The sequence below is a fragment of the Chenopodium quinoa genome, unplaced genomic scaffold (genome assembly GCF_001683475.1).
Source record: "Chenopodium quinoa cultivar QQ74 unplaced genomic scaffold, ASM168347v1, whole genome shotgun sequence".
Classification (NCBI taxonomy): Eukaryota; Viridiplantae; Streptophyta; class Magnoliopsida; order Caryophyllales; family Amaranthaceae; genus Chenopodium; species Chenopodium quinoa.
Genome location: NW_018744620.1, coordinates 1,835,878 through 1,847,290, shown reverse-complemented (window position 1 = coordinate 1,847,290; position 11,413 = coordinate 1,835,878). Strand labels below are relative to the sequence as shown.

The 11,413-nt window shown below is 34.7% G+C and overlaps 1 protein-coding gene across 1 annotated transcript; it reads right to left on the bottom strand.

The window, feature by feature from the left end:
• Positions 1-5,732: 5,732 nt before the first annotated feature.
• LOC110700189 lies at positions 5,733-10,817 on the bottom strand. The gene is made up of 3 exons (XM_021877697.1): positions 10,004-10,817; positions 6,936-7,466; positions 5,733-6,823 (listed from the first exon to the last, which is right to left on the bottom strand). Exons 1-3 carry the CDS (start codon positions 10,787-10,789, stop codon positions 6,710-6,712), a joined length of 1,431 nt encoding a protein of 476 aa, XP_021733389.1. The 5' UTR covers positions 10,790-10,817; the 3' UTR covers positions 5,733-6,709.
• Positions 10,818-11,413: the final 596 nt, after the last annotated feature.

Genomic DNA, 11,413 nt, shown 5'->3' with positions numbered 1-11,413 from the left:
AGGTTTATGATGTCAATTTTTAGATTTAAATTCATGAATATTAGTTATTTATTTTTGTCATTGAATTTAAAGGGATATTAAAGAGTATTGATTTAGAACTGAATTAGTTTATTAGTTTGATTTTAAACGGGTGTTAAAGCTTTATAAAATGGGATTTTTTTATTTGTCAAGCTGAAATTTTATTTTAGATTAAGTAAGTATTGATTAGAAGTTTTAAATATGGTTTATTTTCTATATTTAGGAGAGGAGTACATAGAATGCGATTCTAATGCTTTGTGCTTGTCGTTTGATTGGCTAGGCAAGGTATGTGTACACATACGGTCACTCTAGGTAGTATCATGTTTGGTTGATTTATTTTATCACAAGTAATATCATGTTAGACTTGCAAAACTACGTGTAAAACATATAGGGTCCATGAGAGGCCTTAATTATTTTCATTTACTACTTGATATATGGATTTTATATGAGAAGCATGTTTATATGATGTATGAATTTTTATGCAAGTTAGAAAGCATCTTAGAATAAATTTAAATGTGTGATTAATTCGTATTATTTTTTATTATCATGTATTCATGAAATTAATAAGGGTTGTTCGCGGTGCGGTTTGGATCCTAAATCGCAAATTTGCGGTTTTTAACTGCATCAAACCGCACTTCTAACCAAACCGCGGTTTAACCATATTTTTTTAAATTATAATTATTTTATAAAAACAAAACTTTTATTTTATTTTGAGATTATTAATTTATAATACAAATATAAAACACTTTTTTAACCTTTTATTAGCTAATATTCAAAGATTTGTCATATATTTTAATTCATTTATATTTTTAAATAAAATATAGTATATGGTCTAATTTTTTTTTAAAACCGCACCAAAACGGAAATCGCAGTTTGGTCATTTTCAAAAACCGCACCACAATTTTTAACCACAAACCGCACCAAACCGCAAAATTGCGGTTTGGTTTGCATGGTTTAATGCTGTTTAAACTGCACTCTGAACAACCCTATGAATTATGCTACAAAAGTGAAGTAAAGTGAAGTGATAATTTTATTATGTGAATTAAAATATTATTATGATGTCAAACTTAAGTCAAGCATGTTTATTTTTATTAATCACCTAGAGAGTGATTAAAGTCATGAAAAAAATTATTTAAGTTCTATGTGAATTTAAAATAAGTCAAGATTATTTAATTAATAGGACATGATGCTTGTGGACGAATCCCTAAAAGTATTAAGTACAGGGGAAGTCTAATGTTTTAATGCATAGTTGCCTATTTGTAGTATGAGAAGTTGCTGCACTACTGTTTTTAGTGGAAAATCTGAGCTTTTGGTGTTATGTGGAGGCGGGAGTGCATACAGTGTAATTTAGAAAGTCAATCCCTTTCCTGTTAGAAGTAGTAGGGTTGACGGAGGACAATGCAGTCAATGTATGGTCCCTGCAAACACCTCTACGATGTGCATCGTACATAAGTTTTATTTTAAAAGCGGAAATATCATATTATAGAAATGTAATGAACATATAGCTATAGTGAAAAGAACATACTTTAAAATGTAATGAACATATACCTAGAGTGAAAAGAACATACTGTTAAATAATGTTCTTTATCAGAAAACATGATGTATTTATTATTTGTTTATAATGTACATTTAACTAATAATACTATGTTTTTTTTTCTTTCTTTTTTTTTTGTTTTTTTTTTCATATGTTCATTATTATATCAGATAATGATCTTTATTAATATATTGATAAATTATTGTAAATGTTCATGTTCTTTGATTGTCAGTGCAATGTACTTTTATTTGTGACATATTGTTCATTGCTTATTGTGAAATGTTATTTGAATTTTGCCTTTAAATTCTAGTGGGTATATATAAATAATGTTCATTACATAATATTATCATGTTCTTTGTTAATATTACAGATATTCTTTAGATATACAAATAGAACATAAAGCTGGATCGGATGTTCTTTACAAAACAACTATATATTCTTTACTTTTTTTTTTTTTGAAAGGCAAAGGTAGCACAATATATTATATCACGATAAGTCCATCGAGGCCAAAGAAACAATGCTTTGGGGGAAAGAGTCAAAACGAATAAGTTACGGACTCTCCCCCGTATCACCCCTAGCAACTAGGTGAGCGACCGTATTACAGCTACGCTTTGCATGAGAGAAAACACACATATTAAAAGAAAAACTATCACGTCTAATGTCATCAAAAACATTAAAAATAGGAGCAGCACCAGCATTTCCTTTGTTGATGGCAGATATCACATTGAGAGCATCTGATTCAATCCATACTCTGTCATACCCGAATCTATGGAGTATTGTTAGGGCATACCTCACAGCCATGGCTTCCGCAATTTCCGGGTTCGTTTGAACCATCTTCCTTGTGGCAGTTAACACCACTTTGCCCACGTTATCCCTCAATACAACGCCCATCCCAGCTCTACCATCCTGCCCAATGTGAGCATTAATGTTTGCCTTACATAGCTCCGCCAATGTAGCTTCCTACTGTCAACTGTCGACCCCCACCAAAAACGACATAGCAAACCGTGTATTTCATCAATAAGCCCATCAGGAATCTTGAACAAGCTCATCATGTATGTGGGAATCGCCTGGGCCACTGCTTTGATTAAAACCTCCTCTCCCGGCCTTGATAGGATCTTCTCTTTCCACCCATTCAGTTTCTTCCACACCCTTTCCTTCAACCTTGCAAATATAGCTTTTTTTCATTTGCCAATGACTGTAGGGAGACCAAGGTATTTTTCATGCCTATTCACCTCTCGAACCCCTAAAATCTGAGTAATTTCTGCTCTTCTCCCCATAGTAACGTTCTTGCTAAATACAACATCCGTATCTAGATTGACTTTCTGACCAGATGCTCACTCATAAACACTGATTATATCAGCTACCTTCGAGCATTCCTGAGGACAAGCTTTAGCAAATAGAATACTATCATCAGCAAAGAAGAGATGAGAAATTCGTGGTGCCCCTCTGCAAATTCTAGCACCACACACCTTTTTTTCCCGGGCAGCCTTGTTAAGTAAACCAGAAAAAGCATTAGCACATAGCAGGAATAAGTAAGGGGAAATCGGATCACCTTGTCTTAGCCGTCGGGACGGGACAACTCTCCCACAAATTTCGTTGTTCACCTTGAAAGCAAAGAAACAGTTGACAGGCACCTCATTATACGCTCAACCCAATTCTCCGAAAAACCCAACTTGCACATTACCCTCTCCAGAAAAGGCCACTCCACTCTATCATAGGCCTTACTCATATCTAACTTTAGGGCTATCGATCCCTGCCTCCCCTCACCCCCTCTCTTCATCGCATGAAAGATTTCGAAAGCTACCATGGCATTATCCGTGATCAGTCTCCCCGGCACAAAGGCACTTTGATTTTCAGAAATAATGTCATTAAGGCATGTTTTCAGCTTAGTGGCCAACATCTTAGAAATAATTTTATACAACACATTACAACAGCTAATTGGCCTCAAATCTCTCATATATTTAGGCTCATTTCATTTCGGGATCAAAACAATACAAGTTTTATTTATTTTCGAAATATCAATAAGCCCATCCCACCAATTTTTCACCAGGTTGATAATATCAGGGCCAACAATATGTCAGAATTTCTGAAAAAATAAAGCATGCATTCCATCCGAACCTGGGGCCTTAGTCGGACGCATTTGAAAAAGAGCAGTAGTTATTTCATCTGATGTAGGGGCAGTATTAAGAGCTATGTTCATCTCTGGGGTAACCTTCCTTTCCAGCCCTTCAACAGCCTCGTCGAACCCTGTAGGATTATCAGAAGAAAATAAGTTCTGAAAATATTCGACAACCACCCTTTGCTTATGCTCTTCACTCTGCTTCCATTCGCCATTCTCATCATATAACCCATCCACCGATTTTTCTTTCTCCGTTGGCTAGCTTTCCTGTGAAAATAGGTTGTGTTTTTATCCCCATCCTTCATTTCATTCCCTCTAGCCCGAAGGTACCAATAAGACTCCTCTTGTCTACGAAGATTATGTATTTCTGAAGCAAGCTTTTCACATTTCGATATCATAGCAGCATCAACCGGATTATTTTGGGCTATTTGTAGATCACTTTCAAGCTCACTGATTTTTTTCTTCACCCCCGAAACTCTTTTGCTGCCCATTTCTTCAAATTATGAGCACACACTGCCACACGTTCATGAGCATGAAGGCCCTCACTGCTCTTCCACGCCTTTTCAATCACACCAGTGCACTCTTCTTTGGACAGCCATAGTGACTCGAATCTGAATAATTTCCCACCCTTCCCAGACTTCTCCTCACGAGTTGTGTTTAGGGTAATTGGGGAATGGTCAGACGCGATCCGAAGAAGATGTCTCACAGCATAATTCGGAAATAATTGGCATCAGCCATCCGTTCCCATAAACCTATCAAGCCTTTCCCTAATAAAAGTCTCAGTTTGGTTCCCTCTCTGCCAAGTGAATTTGCCCCCTTTGAAACCAAGATCAAGCAGGGCACAACTGTCAATAGCCCCCCGAAAAGCATCCATGACCACTTCTCTCCTCGTAACACCACCCTCCTTCTCCCTCAAGCAGACCTATATTCTTTACTAAACAACTATGTATTCTTTTAGCTTTTTTTTTTTTTTCAATTATTTTTTAAAAAAATAAAAATTAAAAGGCTGGGTGTACCAAGCTTGGAACATATGCCTGTACCATAAAAAAATTTCACAATGCAATAAGTATTGTCATGGCTTCTCATGATTCTCGTTTATGAACCTAACTAAGTAAATTAAAGAGTAAAGTAAAGTTTAAAGTCAGGAATTAGAGTAAGTCAAAGTCAAGTCAAGTAAATAAAAGTGTTGATTATATGATTTATTGTTGATTTATGTACTACCATGTCTAAATTATTTTTAATTAATGAGTTTTACTTATTATAAGTTTTTTGTTTAAAATGAATTAGACTAGTGATGTTTTATTTTATGACTTTTAATGGAGATTCTATGTTTAAAGGGTTTAATTAATGAAGTTTAATCAAAAAAGCCTAACTTGGAATTATTTATGTTTTTTAATTGATTAGATTAAGTTCTTTTGATTAGTGTACATATTCAGCATTTGTTGACTCATTGTGTTGTTTGTTTTGCCATGATTTTTTCTTCGATGACACAGTGATGATTATATAGAAGCATGCAAAAGAGAAAAAGCAGTATTGAAGACACTCAAAGAAAGCTTAGCTTGGCTTGAGCTCAACGTGGAATGAAAGATCAGAGGTCTGAAGAGTTTGCTGTCAATGATTGGGTCTGGTTGAAATTATAGAATTACAGGCAGCAATCAATCCAGTACAGAGGTAATAACAAGCTTGCTGCTAAATACTTTGGGCCTTTTAAGGTGCTTGCTGTAATTGGGAAGGTGGCTTACAAGCTCCATCTCCCTAGATCAGCTAGGATTAATGATGTATTTCATGTCTCAAAATTGAAGCCTTTTAGGGGTGAACTCCCTGCGGTAGCTGTTACCCCATCAGATTAAGGTGAGGTTGCACTTAGACAGCTGATGCCTGATGCAATTTTGGCTCGCAGAACTATAAAATTAGCAGGGTCAGTTCAGGACCAGCTACTGGTTCAATGCCAGAATAAGCCTAGGCATGAAGCTACTTGGCTTGACAAGCTTGATTTTGAAGCTCCGTTTCCATGTTTCTGTATCCCTGCGACTTGAGGGCAAGTCTTTTTAAAGGGGAAGGGTGTGATACAGTATGATAGAGTATCATATAATTTCAGAATTTCTATTTGAAGTTTTGGCGGGAAAAGTTGTTAAGGGTATGTTTGGCCAAGCTTTTGGAAAACAATCTCTGTTTCCTAGAAGTAGTGTTGTTTTTCATAAACTATTTCTAGAGAAACACTTGCAAGAAACAGAATTGTTTGGCCCATCAAAAATTAGAAGTGATTCTTAGATTGAGAAACTATTTTACTCTATTTGGCCTATATTAGTTTTTTTTTTTTTTTTTTTTTTTTTTTTTTTTTTTTTTTTTTTTTTTGAGCAAATTGTTCATAAATTTTCCCTTGTTTGGCCGAGTTTCTATTTCTTGGATTGAGAAACACTTTCAGAAACTAGGCCAAACAGCTCCCAAGTATTTTTCTGTTTTTGTTTGTCGTCTTTTGAATTTGTTAAGTTGTTATTTTTGTGTGGCGGTAAAAAGTGCTAAGAGAGTATAATTAAAGCACAAATCAGTTGTATTAATTTCTATTATGGAATATTAATTGCACAAAACTTCTCTCTATTCTCTCTCTAATTCTTCTTACCTTCATCCTCTTACTTCTTCTCTATTCTGATTCTGCTGCAAGTTACCGTATAAGGATTTAACCTTATCATTCTTCAAGGACTGTTTTATGTTATGAGAATTGAGAATTTAGAATTGGTGGGTTTATACCCTCTTGTGCAATTTAATTCTTTAGATATATTTTTATTACTGCCATTCATAAAAAAATCTTGAACCATTCCTCATTATGCTCCACATCCTGTCATTCAAGCATGTACTGAAAGGCATAATCTATTTCCACAGTTTACCTTGGTGTTTTAATGTATCTGCACAAGGTGATCGAGTTCAAGTGAATGAAATCCAAGAAACTAAGGACGACGAGGTAATTCAAGAACAAAATCCCTCATCTTTTGTTGCAATGGAAGTTATAAGAGGCAAGTAGGCAACAATAAAACGAAGTCCTATACATGTATTCTTATGAGCTCGTCGTCTCTGCATTCCCTAATGGAAAGCTCCAATCTCGAAACAGTTGTGGGAGGTAATACTTCACAGCACTGCCTTCTTGGTGCCCGCAACTGATTAAAAATAGGAAGAAAAATAAAATTCATCAGTTTGGTATAAACTACTGAGTTTTGTTCACCATTTTGATATAAACTTACTTTTAGCTAAATTTGAGGTCTACTTTACCTGGTTGATGCTAAGGTTTGACTTCCGTGAAAGTACCACAATCTCCTGCAGTTTTTTTGGTGACTTCATTGGATCAAAAGTGCAATTCTCAGGTAATATTCTTCTGTATTTTGTCATGGATTTTGTTCTTTCCGAATGTACTTCATTAAGGAAGAAAATTGTAGATCTTCGACATGGGTCAGGATGAAGAGGCCTTGTGCTATATAGATAGTTTGCTGCTGCTCCTTTTTTCCATGGAGTGAATGTATCTTGTATACGAATAGCATCAGACAAGTGGATATGCTGGTTGAAAACTTCTACTGCATAACCCCAAGATACTGAAATCGTCCAAGAAAACCAGCGATCATAGCATACAGTCTGCTGCAGAATCCTCTCAGGATCAGCAGTTACGGATTTGAAGAGGTGATGCAGAGCATTAGTTGCTGACATGTTTGGGAATATCGGATCAACTTCATTCAAATGTGAAAGTGAAACCAGTGGTGTTATAGGATGAGCAGCTAATAAACCAAAGATGTTGCCGCGAACATCAACCTAGCACAGAGCCACATGTTAAGATCTGCAAGTGCAAATTGATATTTCTGAGCGTATAAAGTTACATTGAAACAAGTGGCTTTAACCTAAATAATCTGCTATGGAAGCTCTTTTTAGCTCAGATGCTCAATGTCATTTAAACTAATGAACTAGTTATTAGCCCGGGCGATGCCTCGGATCACTATGATTTTTATAAATTTGTGATATAATTAAAAAAATTCTATAAGGTTGTGTTAAACAATATTTATAAGTGAATAAAAATATAATAATAAACTTAAGATTACTTGGTGTTAGTTTTTTATTCATTTTACTTTACATAAAAAAAAATAATAACTTATATAAATTACTTTGTATAATTGCTTGACTGATATAAATCTAGAAAATTAGCATCTAAGGAATCAACAACCATTAGTGTATGATTTATGTCTTACAAATTAAATAAATCTAGAAAATTAGTATCCAAGGAATCAACAACCATTAGTGTATGATTAATGTCTTACAAATTAAATAGTTGATTATTGTGCAATTACTTAGGAGTATAATTATATGGGAAAATTAAATACGAAGGTTACACATATAAAGAGTTTTAGGTGATAAGCGATGACACATAAAGTGACACAACGCTCACGCGGCGCCAAATCATATTGAAGAAAAGGTGACACATGGCGATAGCATGTTGTCCCATTGAGTTTTAATAATATTTTAAACGAGTAGAATTAAAGGTCTCCTGTAAATCTGTAATTCACATTCTCACTTCCGATATTAGCAAAATTAGCAGCAGAGGCTCTGGAGGGCCAATACAAGTGTAAGAGGTTACAAAGTAGATGTCTGATTCACACTGAGGGTAAGAAGAGGCACATTTAGGACACCTTAAAATGTAATAGGGATTATTTTTGGGATAAAAAATACGGAGGAAAATAATTAAAATGGCAGTAAATTTTGTTGAAGGATCACTCCATAAACATAACTGAACAAAGTTAATGAGTAAAAAACAGATCAAAACAAAACAAAAAGAACAGAATAGCAGAATATCTTAACATCACTTGATTCATACATTCTAAAACAGTTAGCCTTTGGGTGAGGTAGTTTATGATATTCATATTAAGCAACGATATTAGTGGAATTGCAAGGCGCCTTTCTATATAGTAGCTATTTTTGGTAAATCAATTATCACTATGTATGTGAAGGATGTTTTATAAAGTGTGTATAATGGTAAATGGTTATGACTCTTGTGAGTTGAGCTAAATGCATGTAATATTTCTCCAAAATTGGCACTATAAGAAACTGTACAATGAGCAGGACTATGTGGCTTTGGGCAATGTTAGAATTAGAATGGCAATCCGAAGCATTGTATCTTCTGTTGGTTGGCTGTAAAGCAAAGGTGATATCAGAGACGCTATAACAAATGAAGCTAGATAGGCTCTGACGATCATAATTGTTTAGCTTGTGCTGATGCAAATGAGAATCGATCTTAGGCAGTTGAGCGAATGTTATTTGCTTGTGACTTTGTGAGTAGTATATGATATGTTGTGATACAGTAGTATGTTGTGCTTGCTCTTACTATTATACCAGCTAAGGAGTGCAGGAAATGATGCAGCCTGGCTGCAGAAAGTTTTTTTTCCTCGAAGATTGTACAGCTCAATTATGGTAATGATAAGTACAGAGTTGGTGATATTTTGGCAAAGAAAAAACAGGGGAATTCTCTCCAATTTGTTTTTGTGCATCATTTTGACCGGCAAGTATACTTCATAGGAAAGTTAAACATAGTAACTCAATTTTATATCTACTAAAGGTCATATTCAGAGTTACCTTAGAGAACTCCAATGGTTGTAGTTAGGGACTTGCTTGCAGTTTAGAAAATATCCTAGCTATTAACTTGACCATTGGATCTAAAAAAAAATTAAATTAGTTTGGTCAAGCAAATTAGCTTGGCCAAGCTTATTTGCTTGACAAAAAACTTGCCAAAAAGATAAGTTAATACATTTATAAATTAAATGTAAAAAGCTAATTAACAAATTAAGGCTCAATTAAATCACAAGCTAGTGGCTAACCATTGGAGCACAAATTAGCTGCAAAAGAGATTAGCTTAAAATCTTATGTGGCATAACAAGCTAATCTTATGTGGCATAACAAGCTAATTTGCTAATTAGCTTACCATTGGGATTGCTCTTATTAGCCACCTTTAAATTTTTTGGTTCTATAGAAACATTACATATAATGAAGCTATTAAAAAAGTAGATTTAGAGTTCAAATAATCCATCACATGCTAAAACACCAAACTAGTCTGCTAACTCTATCAAATCCGTAAAATATTCGACACTTAGAACTTTAATCCTACAATAATTTTGCATCCTTGTTAAACAATCCAAATTTGGCTCACCTCATCATATTTGATTTTAACATAATTGGTATAACAAATGAAAAAAATTTAGACTGGAATTCCATGAAAATTGAGTTAGCAACTTAAATTCTTAACCTGATTTGGAAATGAAAACGTAATAAGAGGATCAATGTCAGATAAGAATTTAGATCAGTACCGGATGAAAGCCACGTTCACGTGTTAATCCAACTCCCAGCTCAGCTAAGCAAGCATAAATCCTTCCATCACTGCCATAAAGATGAGGATACCGCTCCAAGCACGAATCGAAAACTTTTGCCAAGGCCTTTGCAAGAGGAGCGCTTACAGCAAATCCACCTCCCCAAAAAGCCATTTCAAACGAGTTGCCCGTGTTCTGTTCATAAATCTCTGAATTTGATCCAATGTAGTACCAAAGCTCGTGATCATACTTGGAAAGAGTCTTCACCAAGTTCTCGGGGATGAATACTGTGTGACCATCTCCGAAGACATACCATCGTACATCCGACTGGTTTAAACTAACAGTTTCGGACACAATACGTGCCACACGAATAAAAGACCGGTAACCATGTTTGTAGGTGTAACGGAAACGTGAAGTGTCTTGAGATACACAAATTGGTGGAAGAGCTAAAATGTCACGAGTATTATTCATTTCGGGTGGTATGTTGTCGAGAAATATGCATCCTCGCATTGATTCGGGTTTCCACCATATCTTTACGAACTCCTTTTGCTTCATCCATGATGTTTTCGAGGAAGCTAGACCGAACACTATGTGATCAAGAGACAAGGGTTGTGAGAAATGTGATGATGACACTAAAAAGTTTCGAAAATTCGAGTTGGTCCATAACAAGCTAAGTGATGTGATGAAATATAGAAGTATACATATAGTAAAAGAGATGGCTAAAATGCGTAAAAATCTGTTTGAAGTTAAATTCATTTGTGGCCTAATAAGAGATTTCATCTCCATTTTGAGAGAATTCAAGGGAGATAGACTACAGAAAACTTTGTTAATTTGGTTTAAGTGTAAAAGTTCCTAACTTTTGTAATCTCCCCTAATTGACGGCGAAAGCAACTAACACATGATATTTCCTCATTGTTAGTTACTTCTACAATTGTTAAAGGACAAATATTCATTTTTTAAGGGAAGAAATTCATTGCATTTCCGGAAGTTGCAATGAAAGTATAGGCTCCATAGTCTTGAGTAACAACTAAATTATACTCCATCCGTTCCAAATTAGATGACATACTTTAATTTTTTGCACTATTTACAAGGCTTGCTTTGACTTCGTTTTGTAATTTTGTGTTGAAAAAAAGATATAGTCATGTACGGTTTTGCAAGATTCATCTCAACATCAAATTATTTAAATATCAATTTTTTTAATTTTTGGTAATATGTAATAAAAGATATTTACATTAGAAAGTAAGCATTGAAAAATATGTCTAAATAAAAAGTGTCATCTAATATGAAACAGAGGAAATACTTGTATTTGAATTTAAAGAGATTCAAATGTCAGGAGTTGGAATAACTATATTCCTCATCCAAAATTGAACTACACCCACAAGGCGACAAGCCAGGCCACAACTCGAAACA

Coding starts and splice junctions, on each gene's coding strand:
- LOC110700189 (XM_021877697.1), bottom strand. CDS start 10,789: ATGGAGATGAAATCTCTTATTAGGCCACAAATGAATTTAACTTCAAAC. Junction 7,467..10,003: donor GTGAACGTGGCTTTCATCCG/GTACTGATCTAA, acceptor GCTCTGTGCTAG/GTTGATGTTCGCGGCAACAT. Junction 6,824..6,935: donor CAAACCTTAGCATCAACCAG/GTAAAGTAGACC, acceptor ATTTTTAATCAG/TTGCGGGCACCAAGAAGGCA.